Here is a 25,692-nt window from a genome sequence, read left to right as displayed (position 1 = left end):
TGAAACGGAAGAGAAGGCTGGCGTAGGAGGCTCCTCCTGCTCAAGAGGACCAAAGCGGTTCCCCGTGGGAACCCACTGCTGCTGAGTAGGCAACTAAGGGCCACTCTGAGTGCCAGGCTGTCGCTGTGGCCCCTGGCGTTGACGGCCACGGGCCTGCTGCCACCCCTCCTCCGCTGGAGCCCCAGGCTCGGAGGGTGGCTCAGAATCTGTGCGCTGTCGCTGGCTGAGGCTGCGGCCCAGCCTTGGCAGGCTGGGACTGAGGCTGAGGTGCAGGTCGTGGTCTCCTCCGTGGACAGGCCTTCGCTAGGTGGCCCATCTGTCTGCAAATGAAGCATTGGTTCGGGAGACCCGAGTACTCCACACTCTGCCTAAACCAACCCCCACTCACCCGAGGCAAAAGGATGACCTTCGGGAGCGTGTGGGTATCTCTGACTAAAACTCGAACTGAAGGGATGCTGGCCACCTTGGCAGCTACTGATGCTGCCGTACGAGGTGTCTCCAGAACAGTCCCGATGGCGGAGCCAATCCTGGAGAGCATTGGAAGGTAGTCCCTCCGTAAACCTGGAAAGCAGACTGAGATGGGGATGTCTGCCTCCTCTACGAGCACATCCGAAGTCGGGTCAAAACCGTGTCGCCACTGTCGAAAGTGGACGCGTGATGCTCGGATAGCCAGTGGACTCATAGCTATGACCTTGGAGGCCATCTCGGAAGTCTCGAACTCGATCTGGTAGTACCCCCGTCCGAGGATCTGGACATCCAAAATCTTGCCCACCTCTGCGAGAAGGCGGGCCTAGAGAAGGTCACGCAACTCTCCTCTGCTGGGTCGGGTGCCGAGAATCTTGCAGATGACCGAGATCGCCTGCAGACGCTCTACCTCATCGGCTAGGTTCGCTTGCTCTGTCGGTGAGAGAGCAAGTCGAATGGTGGGCTCACCGGTGTCGGGCGAGGGGGCTTTGGAGGAGTCCCTCTGAGGTGGAGCATGAGCCTCCATTAGTGTCTGCTGCTCTGAAGGAGAAGGGCGGACGAGAAGGCCAACGCTTGAGAGCTTGGCAAGGAGAAACCAACTGAGAATCCACTGCCAGGCAATTCAAACGAGGCCTGAGGAGGAGGGCGGGGGGCGGGGGGGCGGGGGGCGGGGGGATAAGGGGCTGGAGCGGCGAGGCAGCGGGCAGCGAACAAAAGGGGGGGCAACGGGCGGGGCTGCACTCTGGCTGGGCTGCGCGCAGGCTGGGTGTAAGCTCAGCAGCGCGCGTGGACAAACAGCGCGCAGGCAGGGGCAGCGCGAGGGCGAGGGCGAGGGCGAAGGGGGGGCTATGGCGCGGGGGAGCAGGAGCAGGCGGGGGGGGGGGAGGGGAACGCGCAGGAGCAGCAGCGAGCCACCTTTCGAATCTCTGTCGCACCATCACTTGAATTCACACATGTAGTGTCATGAAATGGGGCATTTGGTGGGGGTTTTCCAAGGATCAACAAGAAGATATCATGCACATTGATACAAAGATGACATAGATGACTCCTCAACAGTTGGGCGAAAAATGGCCTTTAATAGAAAGCAACTCTTCATATTACCGAGGATGGCTTTTCCTATCCTTAGCACTATATGGCGCAGGCATGCTCAAAAGGAATCAAAAATGGAGATGAAAAATCTTGATGCGCATGCATTGTAGGCCGTGCGATCGGGTCCTCGGTCTGCACTTACAATGTTATGCATTGAAATACCATATTATTCAGTGACTGCGTATGGGCGTGGTGGTTAGAGCACATGCATTGCATGGCACAGGCCATGGGTTCGACACGTGCGAGACATTTCTGGCCGCCCAAATTTACTTGCTTGCCCAAATTTACTTTTTCGCCCCGAATCTGAATTTACAAAACTGCATCTGACCCCCATCGTCGATCCCATTTGAACATGCCAGTGCTAGATAGTGCGGAGGTTTTCCTATGGTCAGATTGCCACCCTTTCAATCCTCCTTGAACACACCATCACTCCCATTCTCACGTCCAAGGATTAACAAGATTATCGGACAAGTTCTCATGCAAATTGATACAGAGATGACATAGATGACCCCTTGGGCGTTGGGTGTGAAAATGGCTTTTCACTGAAAACATTTTCTTCATATTCCCGAGTACTTTACAGGTGAGATACATGAATTCACACCTCTTGCACAAGCTTCATTGTATCATAAGACTGCTTCGCACCGCCTCCCATCAACTGCAGATTGACACAAGTAGATACACTTCAATACTCTAGAGCAACCAATATGCTAGCTATGTGACTTAAGAGCTAGAGACAAAGGAGCATTACATGTCGGTGCGGGAACAATTTCATTGTCCCTTTAGAGAGAGGGATTCGGGCCTATGTCTAGGGTGGGCTATTCTTATTGGAGCTTTGCAGGCACAAAAATGCTTTATTTTGGAGTTCTACACACCCTAGGAGAGGACCCATTCAGAGGCATGTGACAGATTTCTTCTAGAGCATCAACTCTCAGCAAGACCCCAAGACACATCAGTTTTTTAACCTCATGGAACTCTCCTCAATAGGGCTTACAAAAATTAGTAGATTTCAAGCCCTCGTACCTCTCGCAGACAACATCACTGACATATCATCATTGCCACATCCAATCAATTATTGATATGCACAGTGCAGCTCCTACGAGGCTCTTTACAGAGGATGAGATTGACGACTTTGATGTAACGTCCCATGAGAGAGTTCACATGATGGTACTTTGGCAGCCCACATCGGAGATCAGGCTTTGGCAGTTATGCCACAAGCTGGCACTACTGGCTCACTTATTTGTTCGGAGCATATGAAGATGATGTAATTTTCTAGTCTCTCATCTGCCCACTCATAAAAGGTCTATATTAACTTTCTTATGATATATAAATTTTCTCCATTTCCATTTCCATTTTTTTGTTCATTCTCTTTCTGTTTCCCTTTCCCAATTTCCCACTACATTAGTTTCTGGACACACGTAGCTTCGGAATCCACAACTGTTGCACTGCAATGCTCAGCTTAAACCGAGCAATTCAATAAAGGTCCCAAAATAATCATTAGTGAACCCTACAGCCCCATTGCTTCATTGGTCTGAAGAACACATATGTTTGAAAGACTGACATAAGGGCCGGCATTCTCTGAAGCTAATTCAGACATGCACTTTGCAGCACGCTCTCCCTGGTGCATGTTTGCCAAAGATTGGCAGGCTCCAAGTAATGACATGTATGAGACAGCCTTTGGTTGAAAGGGCATGCAATTTATCAATAGCTCGGCCTCTCTTAACCTTCCCAATCTTCCAAGCATGTCAGTTACACAGACATAATGGTCTATAGCAGGAGAGATACTGTACGCATGCTCCATTGAAGCCACAAAGTGAAGGCCTTCATTGACAAGACCAGTATGGCTGCATGCATTTAGGGCGCTGATCGAAGTTATGGTATCTGGCACACAACTTTGACTACACATGTCGTATATTGTTTGTAATGCCTTCATGCTTTCTCCATGCTGGGCGTGCACTCCAACCATAGCATTCCACAGTATTAAACCATGAGACTGCATCTGGTCAAAAACATCTTTTGCAATGTCAGGGCAGCCACATTTCCCATACATATTGACCAATGCAGCAGCTACAACATCATTCAGAGCCAATGCGCTGTTGCAAATGAGAGCATGCACTTTTTCACCATTGATTAGAGATGTTTCATTGGCACATGCAGTAAGAGAGTTGACAAAACTATCCTTGTCTGGTATGACCTCATTGCAGCACATCTCGTAGAAAAGCTTCAAGGCCTTTTTGAACAGCCCATGTTGCAGATACATGACCATCATAGCATTCCAGGTTGCTGCTTGTTGTTTGGGCAGATCGTTGAAAAGAGTCTCAGACAGAAGCAACCTTCCATTTCTTCCATACATGCTTACCAGAGCACTCCCTACAACCTCATCCAGTTCAATCCTCCAAAGTTGGATGAAGGCATGCATCTGATCGCACTCTGATGGATTGCCAATTTCGGAACATGCTGCCAAAATGTTTGCGACTGCAACCCTGTCTGGCACCACCCCTTCCTTCTTCATTCGGTTAAAGAGGAGAAGGGCCTCCCTGCCCTCCCCATTTAGGACATTAGAAGAGATCATGGCAGTCCATGAAAGGATATCATGTTTGGGAAGACCATCAAACACAATTCGAGCACCATTTAGGTCACCGCACTTGCCGTAAAGGCTAACGAGAGCTGTACCAACCATCATATCCTCGTTGAATCCATGGCTTAAAATGTACCCATGGATCGCTCTAAGCTCATTAAGATCAGCCTCTGCTTCAAACGCACGAAGAACATTGACAATTGTCACCTCATTTGGTGTGAGTCCTCTGTCTTGCATCTCTTGAAATGCTTGAAAAGCATTCTCACGCTGCCCAGCTTCAGCAAAGGCAGAAATCATAGCACTCCAAGTGGTGACGTCTCTTTCTGGCATTTGCTGGAAAGTGCAGAGAGCATACTCAGTGCTACAGAACTTCCCATACATGTTAACTATGGCATTTGCAACATCAAAATCCATCTCCATCTCGCTGTGAACGATACATGCATGAATACGCTTGCCAGCAAAGACGGCAGCTCGGCTTGCACACACATTCAAGATGCTAGCAAAAGTGACTCTGGTTGCCACAAAACCCTCAAGCAGCATCTGACCCAGCATCTGCAAGGCATCTCTGCACCTGCCATGAAAAGAGTACAATGCAATCATCGCGTTCCACAATATCGAATCCCTTTCATATAAACTTTGAAACAATGATACTGCTTCCTCAAGGCTACGACCCTTCCCACACATAGTAATGACTGCTGTGGCCACGGAAACTTCGCATAATAACCCCGTGTCAATTGCATATCTGTGCATCAGTCTGCCTTCAAACGAGGCACCTAGATGTGTGCAAGCATCAAGCATTGTTACAAGGGTAACCTTGTTAGGAAAAAACCCCTCCATTTGCATTTGGATAAATAATGCATAGCATTCCTCGTACAATTCAAGTTCATGATACACCAGAATCATTGCATTCCATGCAATGACATCCCGATCTTCAATATTGTTGAATGTTCTACGAGCAAATTCTATGCTCCCGCATCGCCCATACATGTTGAAAAGTGCAGTATGAAGAGCTGTGCTGGATTGAAATTGAGACGTTGATACACGTGCATGCATCAGCTTGCAAGTGAACAGCACTTCATCACTGGCACACCCAGAAAGCATGCAGATGTAGGTGACTTTAGTGGGTACAAGACCTTGCAGTTGCATCCTATTGAATAGTTGGACAGCGCTTTCTTCACATCCTTCATGCCAATAAGATGAGATCATAACATTCCAAGAAACAACACTCAGGCAATGCATCCTTGCAAAAAGGTCCTTTGCATCCTCCATCGCCCTGCACTTGGCATACAATTGGAAAAGAGGGTTTTGAAAATCTTGATGTTGCTCAAGTCCATCTTCAATCAGCAGAGCATGGGCCTGCCTTCCCTTGGTGATACACCCATTGTCCCCACACATTCGAAGAAGTGAAGCCAGCGATGATATGCTTGTTTCCGTGCATGTGCACGGTAGGGAGGCTTCCATCGAAGTTGAGAGTTGCAATGCATCATGCATAATTGGGTTGTCTGCGAAACAGGGTATAACTTCTCTTTTCTCTTGTTGTGAGCCTTCGCTTGAGCAGCCATGGAGCTCTTGGTGATGACAATTAAGGACTGCACGTAAATCGTCGTTGACATCATGAAACCTTCTGCAGAAGCGACGATCGATCCTGGCAAGCCAACAGCTGGCCTCATGCATTCATCACTTTGCAGCACTTGCAAAGCACATCGGAGAGTTTCAACTCGTGTTTTTTTAAACGTTACAAAGGAAGGTGATTCTCGAGTTTTTTGGCTTGCCAAGTCTAATGTATATTCCAGTGAATCTCTCTCTTTCTCAATCTAATGATTCTCTCTCTAAAGATTGGGTCTCTTACGGCAAAGTTATTTGGGTGTATAATGTAGATAAAATCGAGTGATTGAGCTGAAAAAAATGACAAATGCGCAAAAGGACAACCGGGTTTTCGTCGATGCCATAGCACCATTATCATCTTGTCACTCTTCGTGTTCTCATGGAGGAAAATCGATCGAAAGACAAGCGATTGTATTGTTGCTTTGTGGACTTTAAGAAATCTTTTGATATGACTCCACATAACAATTTGTAGAGAAGGATGGAAGAACTTTAAGTGCCAAGTGAGTTTATGCTTGTGATTTCTCGAATCGATGAGAAAGTGATGTGTCAATTGCGCATGGGAAGAGGAGTTTTAAAAAAAATTGCAAGCACTATTGGGGTTAAACAAAGATGTCCATTGTTACCAACTCTCTTTGGTCTATGCATCGACTTCTTACAATTGCATGGAAGCAAGGAAAAAAGTTCAAAAGACGTATAAAAACAAGATCTTGAGCATGGGATAGATGCAAGACATAAAGAAGTGGTTTGGGAGATGGGATGCATTACACTTGCTACATAATGCCTCAATTGACTCCCAAGTGAATGAAGTTTTTCTACAATGTCAATGCATTACGACTTGCGAGAAATTTGGTAGGTCACGCTTCATACATTACACCACCCATATTGCCCCCAACTACAAAACTGTGTTCTTCGTCGCTGAAAGAGGAAACCGTACTCACCCTTACATGCTTGAGCCAATCCCCTTGTCAATGATGTGTACTATCGCAGCCATTCAGCTTAGCTCCCACTCCCTTTGATACGAGACAAGGCATTGGGGCAATGGAGAAGAGTCAAATCAATTGTGCACATTATGCTCACTGCAAGTTCAAGAGTCTAAGTATGTTACACTACTAGAGTGCTCATCTTTTCGTCACATCCGAACTTGCTTCCCTCACATTTTTAGCCATGACTTAAACCTACACACTTTTCTCTCCGAGCCACAGTGTGGGCTCTCCATTGTGACTCTCATCACCACAATTTTGGAGCATCGAGAGTCACTCATCAACCACACACATACTACATCACATGTAACTTTGGTACCATAGGTCGGTCATATTTGACCTCCGAGGACGATAATAAAATCGCTCTCTCTCTCTCTCTCTCTCTCTCTCTCTCTCTCTCTCTCTCTCTCTCACACACACACACACACACAAACACACACACACTAGTATACTGGTCATTAGTTCTTTAAAATAACCCCCCCAAAAAACAACCCCCCCCTCCCCCCCCTAGTTGCATAATAATGATACCCTTTAGCCATGCCAATGGAAATTGCATATAATGGGACTTTACCCCCGCTTAATCAAAGCGTGAAGAATCGAGTGATATCATCACACGGGGTAGGTGGCCCCTGTCCACTCTCTATCGCCTTCCCCAGGCATTTGCACTTACAGGCTCGCGCAGTTGAGGGCGGTCGAATGCATTCAACCTGCTGGCTCTGGGAGCGTGCATGCCATCCTATATAAACTGAGGTGAGGGCATACTTTGGCCCTCACTTAGCCCTAGAGTAGGTCTTTTTTTTTTCTGCTCATTTTCGCCATTATCTGAACTTGCTAAAATGGAGCTTGCAGCTCAAGTAACACAGGTACCTTACTACAAAGCTTCGATTTTGGTTTGATTGTTTTTGCAGTACTATGCATGGTTAGTAAAGAAAGATGCCGTCTGAGTTATACACTGCGTATTTGTCTTAAATGTAAAGACAAACTTTTGAGCCATATGGCTTAGGATTTGAGCAGAGTAATGGTTTTTTTGAAGGGAATGCCTGCATGTAATCTAGGGGTCGGCTCTGTAAAAAGCCGCTGCATAATTTGGTATATAAACTGCTACACCTGGGCATTGTTGTGGGCCTTGGGACTGCTTGTGCATAAAGAGCAACTGATTTTAGGCCTTTTTTGTTGACTGTACTAATGGGGAGAACACATGAGTGAATAGTGTAAGCTCTACAGATTGCTATGTTGGCTTTTTCGCCACTTTAGGACTTTACCTACGTTTTGTAGTAAGGTACCTGGTTATGGGTTTTGTATTAATAAAAGGAACACCTGCATGAGCTGGTTGTCGTTACAGCTGTTATAGTGGCTCTATTTTTTAGCCGTTGTAGGACTTTACCTTTGCAAGCATAATGTGTTAAAACATTTGGTTTGGAAATAGGGGTATGTGTTGTCATCATCTGGAAGCATACGGACAAAGCACAGAACGAGCAAGTACGGCTCTCGCATTGACCAAAAAAATCAGAATGAGTTAATGTGTGTGTGTATATTTGTGTGCGTGTGTGTATATGTGTTGGTTTGGCTTGATAACATGGCTGTTCTCAACAACTGCTACACCTGGGCACTGATATAGTTTGGTCCTAATAACTTCTTATGCATAAAAGGTGACTATTGTTCATGAACTATATTACTTAAGGAAATACCTGCACAACTTGGTTTTGGCTAAGGATTTTTTTTATCAGTTATAGCCGCTGCAGGACCTTGCAGTTGCGGGCTTTACTGGTTATGTGGTTTTTTTAATGGTCTACTCATTGGGAAAAGGAGATATTCGTTTGGTACCTTAGGTTGTTACATTGTATGGAAAAAATGATTGATATCTTGCACGAACATGGCCGGATATTACCTTTCTTTGTTTAAAGGGATGATGTTGGAGCCCCATTGGTCCAACTGTTGTAATGAGCCATCTTGTAAAGCATATCAAATTCCATTTTTTATGTCAAAGACGTCTAATCATTTTGATCCATTCGTCTGGATTATGTAAATATGAGTCAGTTAGTCAGGACTCAGATTTATTTCCACTTTGTAATCATGAGCAAGAGAACCCCATGTACATTTTTGAGCTAAGGTGACTAAAGTATAAAAGTCACCTTAGAACCATTTTTTGGACAACATTTTTTTGAATATTAATCCTGTGTCGTACGAGTCTGAGAGGGAGAGAGAGAGAGTGAGTGTGTCTTATCCTCTTCGCTACACGCTTCTCCATCACCGGATTAACGACGCGACCACACCATCGCGGTAGTCTCTCCGAGAGCTACGCGCCCACGCCACGCATTCGCCGTTTCGAGTTGATCGCAATCGATTCTTCCTCGAGCTTGTTTTGCTTGTAAGTAGCACAAACGGTGTCTGTTTTCAATAATCAAGTGCTTCATGGAATGAGAAAGAGATTAGCTACACATAGATACTGATAAACTTAAGTTTCGCCTACTTTTGGATTATGAACTGTTGGTCTATCGCGACAGTATTCGAGATAGCTAGGGTTAAAACCTGGTGAGATTAGACTTATAGGTAAGTATGTCCTAGTGAGAGGATGATGCTTAGTAAGTTTGATGCGATTCCGAGTTCATTGGACGTGTAAACGGTGTTGTGAGTGTTTAGGGATAGAGTGGGTTGCATTCTACCAGGGTTAGTGATTGATGCATCATAAAAGTGCGTATGTGTAGATTGGTCTCAGCCTGACAAGCTAACGAGATTGCCTACGTGCACCTACGGGTTAGTCGTGTCATCGGATGATAAGTATGTTGTCTGTGTCATGCTCGTGAGTATGAACAGGGGAGTAGTTTTTCCCTAAAACATTGGCGCGGCTACCGGGGACACAAGACCTTAAGTAGGGAGATCTACATCACTCGTGTGATGGTTAGCTTACTTTAGTCTTGACTAGAGAGAGCTTAAACTTTTAGAACAAGATCCAGGATAGAGTATCCTGAGGTCTAGTGGATAGCTAGGAAGCATGTGTCTTGCCGAAGGTCTGCGACTAGTTAGATTTAGTTAAATAGGATAATGTGGAGTTATGGTTTTTGGTTTTGAGTGCTTTTTATACTTGTGAAGAAATAGAGTAGAAAAACGCTATAAAACCGCAAAAAAAAAAAGAAAAAAAAGAAACAAGTGATTGTCATAAGGAAACACTAAGTGAACCTAAAGAGGCCAAGATGAGATATAACCATTAGCCAAGGGTAAACTGACTGTGTCATGAGGTATGACTAATGTGCACAAGTTTAAGATGCAGTGTCATCAAATTTGCATCACTTCAAGTGCAATGGAGTTGTGAATTGTCAGAGAAAAGTGAAATTTGTGAAGTGCTTGAGTTTGAGGTCAAAATAAGTCCAAACTTCATAGAACTTGGGGGATAGACTTATATGGACACAGGGAACAAGACTATGCAAAAACAGACAAAAAATTAAGTCCCCATTGCTCACTGCCTGGTCTATCGCGATAGACTGGTGAAGGTGGTGTTTGTCTAGCAACAAGCAAAAAACCCTTATACCACAAGCTTAACACATCAATACAAGGGTACTCACAAAAATTGAGTGAATTTGAACACCAATTTTGACCCCAAAACTTCAAAACTGGTGTTTGGAGTCTGAATTCAGAGACAAGGGCAAGAAGTCTTTGACCAAATGTCCAAACAGTGCCAAAATTGGTCAACGCACTACACAAGGGGAGGCTAAACCAACTGTGGAGAAAACTTTGGAAAAAAGCTGAAAATGGAGAAAGTGCTCAGTCTATCGCGATAGACCAAAGAAATTTCTGATGGGGAACTTTTCTTTCAAGTTTTCCCCAGGGAGAGCTTTATGAGGGCCTAAATAGCAGACACACCAAAATTCAAGGCATTTAGATCACTGAAGGTCAAGCTGAGGGTCAGATAGAGAATCAAGCTCCGACTGAAATACTAAAATGGGACCAAAACCCAACCCAAGTGTCCAAACTTCACAAAACTTGGGGGATAGGCTATAGAGGGTAACTGGAACTCAAGGGTAAAGTCACAATTTTGAATTGACTTGTGCTAGAGCAAACTGTCAGTCTATCGTGATAGACTAAGGAAGTAGTGAATCAGACACTTTTTGCAATTTGTGACTATACTGCTAGGACATACTCTCTATATAGATCCTAGCCGTCATTTCATAATTGAAATTGGACCACCAGAAGACTGACTAAGTGGTTGTTGTATATACTTGAAAGATTTTTTGGTAATTCAGGGAAAACACTTGTGAACAGACTAACCATCCTTGTGTAGATCCCAGAAGGAGGTCATCACAAAGCTATACAGGAAGAAGGAGTCCAGGTAAGCTTTAAGTTTGCAACAAAACTTTCATTCTTATGTATTTAAGGTTAGGAGCCTTTGTTAAGTCGGGAGCTAAAAGTGTCAAAAGTCAAATTTGAAGGAGTACGAGCGGAAGTGCGACGCGAGAGAGAGTGCGAGAAGAAGAGCACGACGATATGGTGAACTCGCTCTACTGTAATGTATAGAGCATAGTGAGTTCTTATTAGGGTTTTACAAAAGAATATGTGTACATACCTGGCGGCCCGCCCACTTACCTGGGCGACCACATTGGGCTTTATACCCCAACAACCTCCCACTTAAAGTCCAATGTGGTACTTTAAGTGTGAGAGAAGCTACTATACAAGCTAATATACAAGAGATGTAGAGAAGTGATGTACTACCCTACACCTAACTGCTTGCGAAAATGCGCAAAGCTCTCTGAGGGAAGTCCTTTTGTAAGTAGATCAACAGGATTTTCTGTGGTGTGAACTTTGGCAAGCTGAAGTTGCTTATCCTCGAGCATTTCCCTGATGAAATGATACTTCACATCCACATGCTTTGTCTTTGAGTGATAAACTGGATTGCGAGCCAATTGTATAGCACTTTGACTATCACAATATAACACAGGCATCTCTTCTTTGATTCCCAAATCTGTTACTAGTCCATTAAGCCAAATTGATTCTTTGCATGCCTCTGATGCTGCAACATATTCAGCCTCTGTAGTAGACTGAGTAACACAATCTTGTAATCTAGAACGCCATGATACTGCTCCACCAGCCAATGTAAAGACATACCCTGACGTAGACCTTCGGTTGTCTAAGTCACCTGCATAATCTGAGTATGTAAAACCCTTTACACTTAGCTCCTGACTCCCATAGCATATACGCATACTCTTTGTAGCTTTCAGGTATCTCAATATTCCTTTCACTGCCTCCCAATGTTTCTTGCCTGGGTTTGACATGTATCGACTTACTACTCCCACTGCAAATGCAATGTCTGGGCGAGTAGCAATCATTGCATACATCAAACTACCCACTGCAGACGCATATGGAATCTTATCCATTTCAGCCTGTTCTTCCTCAGACACAGGACAATCTTGTTTGCTAAGTTTCACATATGGTGGCAATGGAACACTCAGTGCCTTTCCCTTCTCCATACTGAAACGTTGCAAACCCTTGTCAATATACTCTGTTTGAGATAACCAAATCAACTTCTTTGATCTGTCTCTCTCAATGCGCATACCAAGTTTATGACTTGCCTCACCCATGTCTTTCATGTCAAACAATTTTGCCATCTTTGACTTCAAAGCTGAAATTTCTTCCAAGTGCTTGCCAGCAATCAACATGTCATCCACATACAAAATAAGGATTAGCCAACTACCATCCTTATCCTTCTTTGTATATAGACAGTGATCGAACTCACTACGTCTGTAGCCTTGAGAAAGCATAAACTTGTGGAATTTATGGTACCATGCCCTCGGTGATTGTTTTAAGCCATAAAGACTCTTTAACAACTGGCATACCCAATCTTCCTTGCCTTTCTCAACAAACCCTTATGGCTGCTGCATGTAAATTTCCACATCTAAATCACCATGCAAGAACGCTGTCTTGACATCCATTTGGTGCACCACCAAATCTAGTATGGCAACCAATGCAAGAAAGCATCTCAATGTAGTCATCTTGACCACCGGAGAGAAGACTTCATCAAAGTCAATGCCTTGTTCTTGGTTAAAGCCCTTGGCAACAAGCCTTACTTTGTACTTTGGCTGACTATCATGAGCGGTGATCTTATACCTGTAAACCCATTTACAAGGTAGAGCCTTTTGCCCTGTGGTAATTTGACTAGCTTCCATGTCTTGTTTTTATGCAGAGCTGTCATCTCTGACTGCATGGCCAATTGCCAATTCCCGGAGTCCTTCATTTGCACTGCTTCCTTGTAACATGAAGGGTGATTGCAATCAGTCAACATGACATAGTTCATAGATGGAACAAACCTATCAGGAGGTCGCGTGACACATCCAGATCTACGCACAATAGGTGGCTCAGGCTCAGCCACAACCTGTGGTTCCACTCTATCCTGTCCTTGCTCCTCTTGAGCCCTGAGATTTTGTCTTGCACGTGCAGGTCCATCTTCTTGGAAGACAACTCTTCTAATCTCCTCAACCCTCTCTGGTTTAGAATGATATTTGGATTCATTAAAGTGAAAATCATTGCTGCGGACAACCTTTCTGGATTCGGGATCCCAAAGTCTGTACCCCATCTCACCAGAATTACCATAGCCTAGAAAGATGCACTTTCTACTCTTTGGCTCAAGTTTGTTCCTAAATTCCTTTGGAACGTGAGTATATGCCTCACAGCCAAAGACTCGGAGATGCTTGTATGGGGGCACCTTGCCTGACCATACCATCTCTGGCACTGAATCCTTCTGTAAAACCTTGCTAGGAGATCTATTTACAAGATGAACAGCTGTTGATACAGCTTCAGCCCAAATCCCATTTGGCAGCTGTGCATTAGACAACATACTTCTGACCTTCTCTTGTATGGTCCTATTCATCCTCTCAACAACACCATTTTGAGGAGGATTGTAAGGAGCAGTAAGTTCATGTTTTATACCTTTTGACTCACAAAAGTCCTGAAAGGCCTTTGAAACATACTCTCCACCATTGTCAGTGCGTAATCATTTAAGCTTCTTGCCACTCTGATTCTCCACAAGTGTCACAAACGTTTTGAAAACACTAAACGCTTCATCCTTGTGCTTGAGAAAGTAAACCCATACTTTCCTCGAGTAATCATCTATAAATGTCATAAAGTAAGAAGCTCCCCCTAGAGATAGGTTAGGCATAGGTCCACACAAATCACTATGAACAAGTGCCAACTGTGTATCTCTTCTACTGCTTCTATGCTTATGTGGCTGCTGTGTTTGCTTACCATACAGACAATGTTCACAGAATTAAAAATCATTAAATGAAAAGCTACGCAAATAACCAGAACAAGACAAGATTTCCATTCAATTCTTGGACATATGTCCTAACCGGCTATGCCACAAAGAAACGTTCGGCTGCTCGGTTACATTGATTACATTTTTAGAGACATTTGATACTGTCATAGAACCCTTGGATAAAACCCTTGTGCTACTGTCATAGAACCCTTGGATATCTTCCACATGTTCTGTCCAAAAGTGGTGACGTAGCTAGCATCATCAAGTAAACCTGTGCTGATCAAGCTCTTTGTAATTGCGGGAACATGTCTCACATTCTTCAGCGTGAAAGAAGAGCCATTCTGAAACTTCAATTGAACATCTCCAACACCTAAGATCTCACATGTCTGCCCATTGCCTAGCCGAACATGATCTTTAGTGGTCACATAAGAGGTAAACCACTCCTTGTTTGGAGACACATGAAGTGATGCCCCTGAGTCTATAATCCAGTCACTCAGTGCATTTCCATCAGATGCTGTAAGAAGAGCTGAGTCCACTGTATTCTTCAAGAAGTAGATGTCTCCTGACACTAGACTGTCATCCACTGCAACAGTGTCTATCACATTTATTTCTTGAATCTTCACTGAGGACTTGTTCTTCTCACCATGGTCTTCAGCTTTCTCTTTGCCTTTTTCTGCTTTCCATTCTCTGCAGTCTCTTTTCATGTGACCCTTCTTGCCAGAATGGTAGCATTCTATGTCACTCTTGCCTTTAGCACTGCGGGACTTGCTACGAGACTGATTCCTCTTTCCACCTTTGTACTTTTCTTTGGTCCTTCCCCTGACAACTAAGGCTGTTCCTTTGCCTTTGTCCATTGTCTTTCTTTTGGTTTCTTCAGTAAGCAGACTTCCTTCTACACCTGCTATGTTCAAACCATCTGGAGGTGCAGAATTACTCAAAGCTATGCGAAAACTGTCCCAACTTTCCGGCAATGTGATCAACAGGAACATAGCTCTAACAGGTTCATCAAACTTGACACCTTGAGCTGACAACTAACTGTAGATTGTGTTGAATTCATTCAGATGATTGGACATAGGTGTCCCTTCTTTCATCTTCAAGTCAACAAGCTTCTTAAGCCAGTATACCTGTGGAGCTGCACTATGCTTCTCATAAAGATCACTCAGCTTTAACCATGCTTGATAAGCCGACATCTCGTCTGCTACATTGAAGTAAACGCTTTCTGCCAAAGTCAACATAATGGTAGAAAGTGCCAATTCATCCATTTCGCTCCATTCATCTTCGTCCATATCTTCTGGTTTTATCCCCTTGAGCTTTATAGGTTTTATCTGCTTCTTTTGTACCAACACGTGCCAAATCTTCTTCTTCCACAATGGGAAATTGGTTCCATCCAGCTTGTTGATATTGTAAAGAGCAGTGTCATGTGATCCAGCCATAGCTACGCTTCACAGTAGTTTACTTTCCTGGGAAAAGTTCGGCAGAGTTTCCCCTGTAAACTGACCTCTGAACCAATATCAACCTGTCAAATGAACCAAGAAAGCTTCAGATTCTGCATAAATTTCGGCAGAGTCTCCTTTGTAAAATGGCTCTGGTGTACTAAAAAACAGACCAAAAAACAAAAAGCTCAAAAAACACTGTCTCTCTGACACTGTAAGCTGCGGGTAAACCTGTCCTGCACCTGTACTGTCTCTCACTGTCCTGTCACTGTCCTGTAAGCATAGACTGTGACAATGCCTCAACGGCAGTAAAGCAAAGATGCAATCCCAACTGTCTAACTCACAGTCAATACATCCTAGCTGCCTATCTAAGGGTGCTCGAGGGATCGCTCCAAGACCTGTATCACCGAAAGGATCTCAACATTCGAGAATCCCCCAGCTCAATGAAACCTCACTCGACCCTCAACAAAGTCTGCAGTAAATCTGACAGTACATAGGCTTCCCACAAAGTCATACATCCACAAATTTCCCACTATATGTTGTAACCGCTGCGGCGGTTGTTTGCTGCGTGACTCACAGCCAGCAAACCCTCAACAAACATACATCATCTCTGACAATACATCCCATGTGGAAGTACCTGCAATGTCAGGATGAAATCTGGAATATCAAGCAGCAAACACAAGCTACCTGATGAACTAGTGGATGTGGCCTACAGTCTGTGTGTAGATGCGTCCGTGTCGTATGTGACACACCTCCAAGAACTGTGAGCCGTCCTTCGATGTGTAGACAGCCACAAATCAACACTCTGGGAGTGTCGATATCCTCAGCACCTGCAGTCGTAGGCCGAAAACCCCAAATTTGCAGAGTCAGATCTGCACCCGCCGAGACCACGTAGTCGAAAATGGCCTGCGCAGACCTTTGTCGAAGCCGAACGGTGACCGAGATGACCTCAGAATGAAATTATGAGCACATTGAGCCCTTCGACCTCCCCCACAAGATTTGGGGCCGTGTGTTTGCCTTTCGAATTTCACTCCAATCTGAGCTGGTGACTCTAGCCTCCTGCAGTGCTTCCCCGAGCCTCGATCTGAGCTCTGATACCAGTTGAAGGAGTACGAGCGGAAGTGCGACGCGAGAGAGAGAGTGCGAGAAGAAGATCATGACGATATGGTGAACTCGCTCTACTGTAATGTATAGAGCATAGTGAGTTCTTATTAGGTTTTTACAAAAGAATATGTGTACATACCTGGCGGCCCGCCCACTTACCTGGGCGACCACATTGGGCTTTATACCCCAACAAAATTAGCACCACGTCCACAGAAGAGAGTGTAACTCAGACGAGACTAGACCCATTGGAACCAATCAATTAAGAGGGTAGTGATATTGACACTTCGTCGGAAAAGTCCTTCTTCATGATGGGGAGTCAACAGCAAGTAGGTTTCAACGGTGAAGGACCAATGCCAGGAGGGAGCACCTCCCTACATGCTTTAAACGAAACCTAGTTCACTATAATCTTCTTGGAAGGAACTAACTCGAGGGGAGCCCTAGTCTATTCTGACTATCGGGGACGCAAGTGTATTTGTATTGAAGAAAGACCGACTCAGAGACTAGAGATAATTCGAGTCTACGATGATGGAGACAGATTCAGAGACGAAAAGGGAAACCACTATCTGATAGTGAGTAACCCTGAGGATTACAACAGATATGGGGATAACGTGGCAAAAGGGAAAATGGTTTCAAAAACCCAAGAACCGCCTCCTAACATTGATCGACCTGGAGCGCTTTTTATGTATGATAAGAAAACAACCAGGGTCCCAACCTATAATGAGAATGTAGGGATTTACAAGCATGAAAGCGAGGGAATATTCTCTTACTTTCGATGCAAGGAACCCTACCCAAATGAATTAAGCAAAGACAAGGTTCTTTACTTATTTTCTTATGAAACTGCTATGGGGAAGGATATTGTTTTTGTTTACAGATACGCGCGAGAATACAAACGTATTCTCCCAGAAGAGGTTGAAAAGGCAACAGTTCCGGGAGCATCGACCTATGGCCCCGACGAGGTACCAAGAGCCACCTACACCCCTAGCAAGTCGACTAATCCCTTTTCAGAAGAGTATGACGTTACCTCACATTCTACCCAACCACCGACGTCCAACTACTAGGACCAACCAGCTACTTAGCCATCACTGCAGGCATGGCTTCGACAGAGTGCTACATTAGAACAAGACCGAACCCAAGAGGGTTATCAAACCGCACGAGGGTTAAGGGATTTACAAGAACCACCACTCTATGCACAGTATCAAGGAGAGAGTAAGCCAAAGACTCAGGGGTCAACTGAGCTTGGAAGAACACCCCGAGAACGAGTTCGGAGAGATGAACCATCTCACGAGAACTGCTAGAAATTATGGATTAGGAGCACCATTGGGAGAGGAACCTGGCCACTACAGGAGACCAGAGGAGGTATATCGACTAAGACGGGGAGATCCCATGATGAGATTTGGAGACCATTGTAGAATTAGACCTTCTCAAGTGCAAAAATGGGTAAACAAGAAATATACGGGAAGCAGGGATCCAAGAGATCATGTAGCAGCCTTTGTGCGTGTAATTAGAGCTGAAGAGGTGCTAGACTTTCCTACCCAATTTGTAGGATTCGGTTTAACCTTAGAGGATGATGCGGCTACATGGTTTGACTCGGTGGAGCGAAGAGATTTTGAGTCTATGGAGGAAGTGTTTGACGAGTTTATCGAGGAATTCTCACAAAGGGAGATAGCTCATAATACATTCTCGCAAATCCATAAATTCAAACAGAAAGATGGAGAGTCCGTGCGGAAGGCCGCCCTCCGATTAAAAAGATATGTTAAGTTCTGTCCCGTGGAAGAACTGCCAACTTAGTCCAGACTTATGCTTATATTTATCCAAGGACTAAGGAATGCAGATCTTCAAAAGGACTTACATATGAAAAGGAGCACTACGTTGAATGATTTAACCAAGGAAGCTCTATACCTTGTGGAAAATTGTGCGGTCTACAAAAAGGGTGAGTTCAAGGATCTTCCTCACAACAAAGCGGAGGCAAGTCTGCTAAGACAACACTGAAGGGGGAAGTAGCGGTAAGCCAAGAGCAGCTTGTAGAGGAAGTGCTTAAAAAGATTAACTTGTATTCCAAACCACAAGCTAAACAACCAAAATGGTGTGCGATTGAACAAAAATGGACAAACCATGGGACGGAGGAGTGTTATTATAACAAGGGATATGTGAGAGAACAACCATATGCTCTGCAAGCTCAGGCGACATCTCCTCAAGTCCCATCGATGCCTAGATATCAAACAGGCAACCTACCAGGACTTGTAGGCGTAGAAAGACCACAACCAGTGTTGGGACAACAACCACCTCTACCAGGATTACGACCAGTCGGCATAAGATACACACCCACAGTAATTGAGTCGGACGAGAAGGCTTTGGTACCTATGCATGCATACTACGACGAGCCCAATGGATATGCGGCGAACTCTGTCTATTATCCACCAGACGAACCCTCTACACCATAACCATGGAGCATGATAGGAAATATAGGACCACCAACTGCCGCATAGGCAGCAGGAGAAGGACGATATAGCCTGGATGAAAGAACATTGTTGTTCATAGCCAACGGAGGCATGAGCAGGCAAAGAATTGCACACCAACAAAGAGGAGCCCCAGGAGCACCTTAATAGCCTAAAGGACCATGCTACAAGTGTGGAGGAGACCATTGGCTGAGGGACTGCCCTCATGACGAAATCATTAGGGTCAACGCATATTGCACGGAGTGTGGAATTACTCACTTGATCCCTGATTGCCCTAAAAAGTCGAGCAAAGGAGCAAAAACTACCTTGAATATGCTGGGAGCGCTACCGTCCAGTGGAGGGTCAGAAAACGAAACTCCGATTCCTGTTAAGGTCTTGACGAGAGCCCAAGCAAGGAAAAATGACAATCAGCCCAAGAGTAACGATCAAAATCAAGAAGAAATCAAGATTGACAAGTCTAGCGTCAGTTGTGATAATCCTTGGAAAGAACGAAGAGCGAAAATGAAAGCTAGACGTGAGCGAAAACAAAAAGATGTAGAAGCTGAGCTAACGATAGCTCGAGAGCAACTTAAACAGCAAAGAGAGTCCGACTCTCTAAAATCAACGGAAGGACCAAAGAGTGCAAGCTCAGGAGGGTTGATATTGGTAGATAAGATCAATGAACCCTTAGATGCAATCTTGCAAGCATATGAAGCAAGATTGAAGAACAGACAGACCCTAGAGCAAAGGTGGATGACATATCCATATCCAGAGATAGAAAAACAGAGACTAGAGATGTGCAAACAGCTGATTGAAACTGCACAAGCTTTACTGGAGCCTCCACCTATGGAAGCAGGAGATAGAGTAATCAAACCACCAAACAATGAAACACCTCACAAAACCGAACAAAGGATACCCGACAAGATAGTAAATCCTTGCCAGATGTAGAGGATACAAAAGACGTACCTAATAGCACTGATGAATCACTGAAAGATTTTCCACCATATTCCCCTATTGTGGAAGAAAATTGGCCTGAAGAGCTATGGGAAACGGTGCGAAAAGCTCAAGAAAAATATGAGACAAAAACAGTCGAATCAGCGCCTTTCTCGGAGCTGAACTTGAATAAGACTCCATGGGATTTGGACATTAACTCATTTCAAGGGGATAATGGTTTAGTTGCATCCAAAGATAGCAGACCACAATCTCTCAGAACTTTGCCATCATATATGGGGGACTATGAGGCAAGGTCAGAAATTCAAAGAGTACCTTCCCAGAGAATAGGCGGTTCGAATCAATTGCACACTAAAATCCTGACAGACTTGTTGACCACTCCGGTCAAGTGTACAATCACATTGGCAGAATTGTTAAAAATTAGGCCAAGCATGTCGACGGAAGTGGGCAAATGTCTTGAAAAATTTGGCATAAGGACGCCTCTTAAGTTCTTCGAAACTGAGCTTAATGACACAGAACTGAAGAAAGTCAACACTAGACCAGTGCCACTCAACAAGGTAGGAGAGTATTGTGAGGGTGAAGACAGCAACACGACCCTACCAGTTGAGTATAATGGCATAGAGACTAAGGAAATACTTGATAGTGGAGCTGGTGAAGGAGTACGAGCGGAAGTGCGACGCGAGAGAGAGTGCGAGAAGAAGAGCACGACGATATGGTGAACTTGCTCTACTGTAATGTATAGAGCATAGTGAGTTCCTATTAGGGTCTTACAAAAGAATATGTGTACATACTTGGCGGCCCACCCACTTACCTGGGCGACCACATTGGGCTTTATACCCCAACAACCTCCCACTTAAAGTCCAATGTGGTACTTTAAGTGTGAGAGAAGCTACTATACAAGCTAATATACAAGAGATGTAGAGAAGTGATCTACTACCCTACACCTAACTGCTTGCGAAAATGCGCAAAGCTCTCTGAGGGAAGTCCTTTTGTAAATAGATCAGCAGGATTTTCTGTGGTGTGAACTTTGACAAGCTGAAGTTGCTTATCCTCGAGCATTTCCCTGATGAAATGATACTTCACATCCACATGCTTTGTCTTTGAGTGATAAACTGGATTGCGAGCCAATTGTATAGCACTTTGACTATCACAATATAACACAGGCATCTCTTCCTTGATTCCCAAATCTGTTACTAGTCGATTAAGCCAAATTGATTCTTTGCATGCCTCTGATGCTGCAACATATTCAGCCTCTGTAGTAGACTGAGTAACACAATCTTGTAATCTAGAACGCCATAAAACTGCTCCACCAGCCAATGTAAAGACATACCCTGACGTAGACCTTCGGTTGTCTAAGTCACCTGCATAATCTGAGTCTGTAAAACCCTTTACACTTAGCTCCTGACTCCCATAGCATATACGCATACTCTTTGTAGCTTTCAAGTATCTCAATATTCCTTTCACTGCCTCCCAATGTTTCTTGCCTGGGTTTGACATGTATCGACTTACTACTCCCACTGCAAATGCAATGTCTGGGCAAGTAGAAATCATTGCATACATCAAACTACCCACTGCAGACGCATATGGAATCTTATCCATTTCAGCCTGTTCTTCCTCAGACACAGGACAATCTTGTTTGCTAAGTTTCACATATGGTGGCAATGGAACACTCAGTGCCTTTCCCTTCTCCATATTGAAACGTTGCAAAACCTTGTCAATATACTCTGTTTGAGATAACCAAATCAACTTCTTTGATCTGTCTCTCTCAATGCGCATACCAAGTATATGACTTGCCTCACCCATGTCTTTAATGTCAAACGATTTTGCCATCTTTGACTTCAAAGCTGAAATTTCTTCCAAGTGCTTGCCAGCAATCAACTTGTCATCCACATACAAAATAAGGATCAACCAACTACCATCCTTAGCCTTCTTTGTATATAGACAGTGATCGAACTCACTACGTTTGTAGCCTTGAGAAAGCATAAACTTGTGGAATTTATGGTACCATGCCCTCGGTGATTGTTTTAAGCCATAAAGACTCTTTAACAACTGGCATAACCAATCTTCCTTGCCTTTCTCAACAAACCCTTATGGCTGCTGCATGTAAATTTCCACATGTAAATCACCATGCAAGAACGCTGTCTTGACATCCATTTGGTGCAACACCAAATCTAATATGGCAACCAATGCAAGAAAGCATCTCAATGTAGTCCTCTTGACCACCGGAGAGAAGACTTCATCAAAGTCAATGCCTTGTTTTTGCTTAAAGCCCTTGGCAACAAGCCTTGCTTTGTACTTTGGCTGACTATCATGAGCGATGATCTTATACCTGTAAACCCATTTACAAGGTAGAGCCTTTTTGCCCCGTGGTAATTTAACTAGCTTCCATGTCTGGTTTTTATGCAGAGCTGTCATCTCTGACTGCATGGCCAATTGCCAATCCCCGGAGTCCTTCATTTGCACTGCTTCTTGTAACATGAAGGCTCATTGCAATCAGTCAGCATGACATAGTTCATAGATGGAACAAACCTATCAGGAGGTCGCGTGACACGTCCAGATCTACGCACAATAGGTGGCTCAGGCTCAGCCAAAACCTGTGGTTCCACTCTATCCTGTCCTTGCTCCTCTTGAGCCCTGAGATTTTGTCTTGCACGTGCAGGTCCATCTTCTTGGAAGACAACTCTTCTAATCTCCTCAACCCTCTCTGGTTTAGAATGATATTTGGATTCATTAAAGTGAAAATCATTGCTGCGGACAACCTTTCTGGATTCGGGATCCCAAAGTCTGTACCCCATCTCACCAGAATTACCATAGCCTAGAAAGATGCACTTTCTACGCTTTGGCTCAAGTTTGTTCCTAAATTCCTTTGGAACGTGAGTATATGCCTCACAGCCAAAGACTCGGAGATGCTTGTATGGGGGCACCTTGCCTGACCATACCATCTCTGGCACTGAATCCTTCTGTAAAACCTTGCTAGGAGATCTATTTACAAGATGAACAGCTGTTGATACAGCTTCAGCCCAAATCCCATTTGGCAGCTGTGCATTAGACAACATACTTCTGACCTTCTCTTGTATGGTCCTATTCATCCTCTCAACAACACCATTTTGAGGAGGATTGTAAGGAGCAGTAAGTTCATGTTTTATACCTTTTGACTCACAAAAGTCCTGAAAGGCCTTTGAAACATACTCTCCACCATTGTCAGTGCGTAATCATTTAAGCTTCTTGCCACTCTGATTCTCCACAAGTGTCACAAACGTTTTGAAAACACTAAACGCTTCATCCTTGTGCTTGAGAAAGTAAACCCATACTTTCCTCGAGTAATCATCTATAAATGTCATAAAGTAAGAAGCTCCCCCTAGAGATAGGTTAGGCATAGGTCCACACAAATCACTATGAACAAGTGCCAACTGTGTATCTCTTCTACTGCTTCTATGCTTATGTGGCTGCTGTGTTTGCTTACCATACAGACAATGTTCACAGAATTAAAAATCATTAAATGAAAAGCTACGCAAATAACCAGAACAAGACAAGATTTCCATTCAATTCTTGGACATATGTCCTAACCGGCTATGCCACAAAGAAACGTTCGGCTGCTCGGTTACATTGATTACATTTTTAGAGACATTTGATACTGTCATAGAACCCTTGGATAAAACCCTTGTGCTACTGTCATAGAACCCTTGGATATCTTCCACATGTTCTGTCCAAAAGTGGTGACGTAGCTAGCATCATCAAGTAAACCTGTGCTGATCAAGCTCTTTGTAATTGCGGGAACATGTCTCACATTCTTCAGCGTGAAAGAAGAGCCATTCTGAAACTTCAATTGAACATCTCCAACACCTAAGATCTCACATGTCTGCCCATTGCCTAGCCGAACATGATCTTTAGTGGTCACATAAGAGGTAAACCACTCCTTGTTTGGAGACACATGAAGTGATGCCCCTGAGTCTATAATCCAGTCACTCAGTGCATTTCCATCAGATGCTGTAAGAAGAGCTGAGTCCACTGTATTCTTCAAGAAGTAGATGTCTCCTGACACTAGACTGTCATCCACTGCAACAGTGTCTATCACATTTATTTCTTGAATCTTCACTGAGGACTTGTTCTTCTCACCATGGTCTTCAGCTTTCTCTTTGCCTTTTTCTGCTTTCCATTCTCTGCAGTCTCTTTTCATGTGACCCTTCTTGCCAGAATGGTAGCATTCTATGTCACTCTTGCCTTTAGCACTGCGGGACTTGCTACGAGACTGATTCCTCTTTCCACCTTTGTACTTTTCTTTGGTCCTTCCCCTGACAACTAAGGCTGTTCCTTTGCCTTTGTCCATTGTCTTTCTTTTGGTTTCTTCAGTAAGCAGACTTCCTTCTACACCTGCTATGTTCAAACCATCTGGAGGTGCAGAATTACTCAAAGCTATGCGAAAACTGTCCCAACTTTCCGGCAATGTGATCAACAGGAACATAGCTCTAACAGGTTCATCAAACTTGACACCTTGAGCTGACAACTAACTGTAGATTGTGTTGAATTCATTCAGATGATTGGACATAGGTGTCCCTTCTTTCATCTTCAAGTCAACAAGCTTCTTAAGCCAGTATACCTGTGGAGCTGCACTATGCTTCTCATAAAGATCACTCAGCTTTAACCATGCTTGATAAGCCGACATCTCGTCTGCTACATTGAAGTAAACGCTTTCTGCCAAAGTCAACATAATGGTAGAAAGTGCCAATTCATCCATTTCGCTCCATTCATCTTCGTCCATATCTTCTGGTTTTATCCCCTTGAGCTTTATAGGTTTTATCTGCTTCTTTTGTACCAACACGTGCCAAATCTTCTTCTTCCACAATGGGAAATTGGTTCCATCCAGCTTGTTGATATTGTAAAGAGCAGTGTCATGTGATCCAGCCATAGCTACGCTTCACAGTAGTTTACTTTCCTGGGAAAAGTTCGGCAGAGTTTCCCCTGTAAACTGACCTCTGAACCAATATCAACCTGTCAAATGAACCAAGAAAGCTTCAGATTCTGCATAAATTTCGGCAGAGTCTCCTTTGTAAAATGGCTCTGGTGTACTAAAAAACAGACCAAAAAACAAAAAGCTCAAAAAACACTGTCTCTCTGACACTGTAAGCTGCGGGTAAACCTGTCCTGCACCTGTACTGTCTCTCACTGTCCTGTCACTGTCCTGTAAGCATAGACTGTGACAATGCCTCAACGGCAGTAAAGCAAAGATGCAATCCCAACTGTCTAACTCACAGTCAATACATCCTAGCTGCCTATCTAAGGGTGCTCGAGGGATCGCTCCAAGACCTGTATCACCGAAAGGATCTCAACATTCGAGAATCCCCCAGCTCAATGAAACCTCACTCGACCCTCAACAAAGTCTGCAGTAAATCTGACAGTACATAGGCTTCCCACAAAGTCATACATCCACAAATTTCCCACTATATGTTGTAACCGCTGCGGCGGTTGTTTGCTGCGTGACTCACAGCCAGCAAACCCTCAACAAACATACATCATCTCTGACAATACATCCCATGTGGAAGTACCTGCAATGTCAGGATGAAATCTGGAATATCAAGCAGCAAACACAAGCTACCTGATGAACTAGTGGATGTGGCCTACAGTCTGTGTGTAGATGCGTCCGTGTCGTATGTGACACACCTCCAAGAACTGTGAGCCGTCCTTCGATGTGTAGACAGCCACAAATCAACACTCTGGGAGTGTCGATATCCTCAGCACCTGCAGTCGTAGGCCGAAAACCCCAAATTTGCAGAGTCAGATCTGCACCCGCCGAGACCACGTAGTCGAAAATGGCCTG

General features: G+C 44.3%; 1 protein-coding gene across 1 annotated transcript; it reads right to left on the bottom strand.

Annotated features, from left to right (window-relative positions):
• Positions 1–1,533: 1,533 nt before the first annotated feature.
• Positions 1,534–5,862, bottom strand: LOC147430473 (pentatricopeptide repeat-containing protein At1g11290, chloroplastic-like). The gene has a single exon (XM_086493103.1). The coding sequence runs from the start codon at positions 5,801–5,803 to the stop codon at positions 3,059–3,061; it is 2,745 nt and encodes a 914-aa protein (XP_086349229.1). The 5' UTR covers positions 5,804–5,862; the 3' UTR covers positions 1,534–3,058.
• Between the last annotated feature and the right edge of the window lie 19,830 nt (positions 5,863–25,692).

Source organism: Adiantum capillus-veneris, chromosome 21 (genome assembly GCF_014529385.1).
Source record: "Adiantum capillus-veneris isolate H3 chromosome 21, ASM1452938v2, whole genome shotgun sequence".
Classification (NCBI taxonomy): Eukaryota; Viridiplantae; Streptophyta; class Polypodiopsida; order Polypodiales; family Pteridaceae; genus Adiantum; species Adiantum capillus-veneris.
Note: the sequence above shows the minus strand (reverse complement) of the source record. Positions and strands in the feature narration are given on the sequence as shown.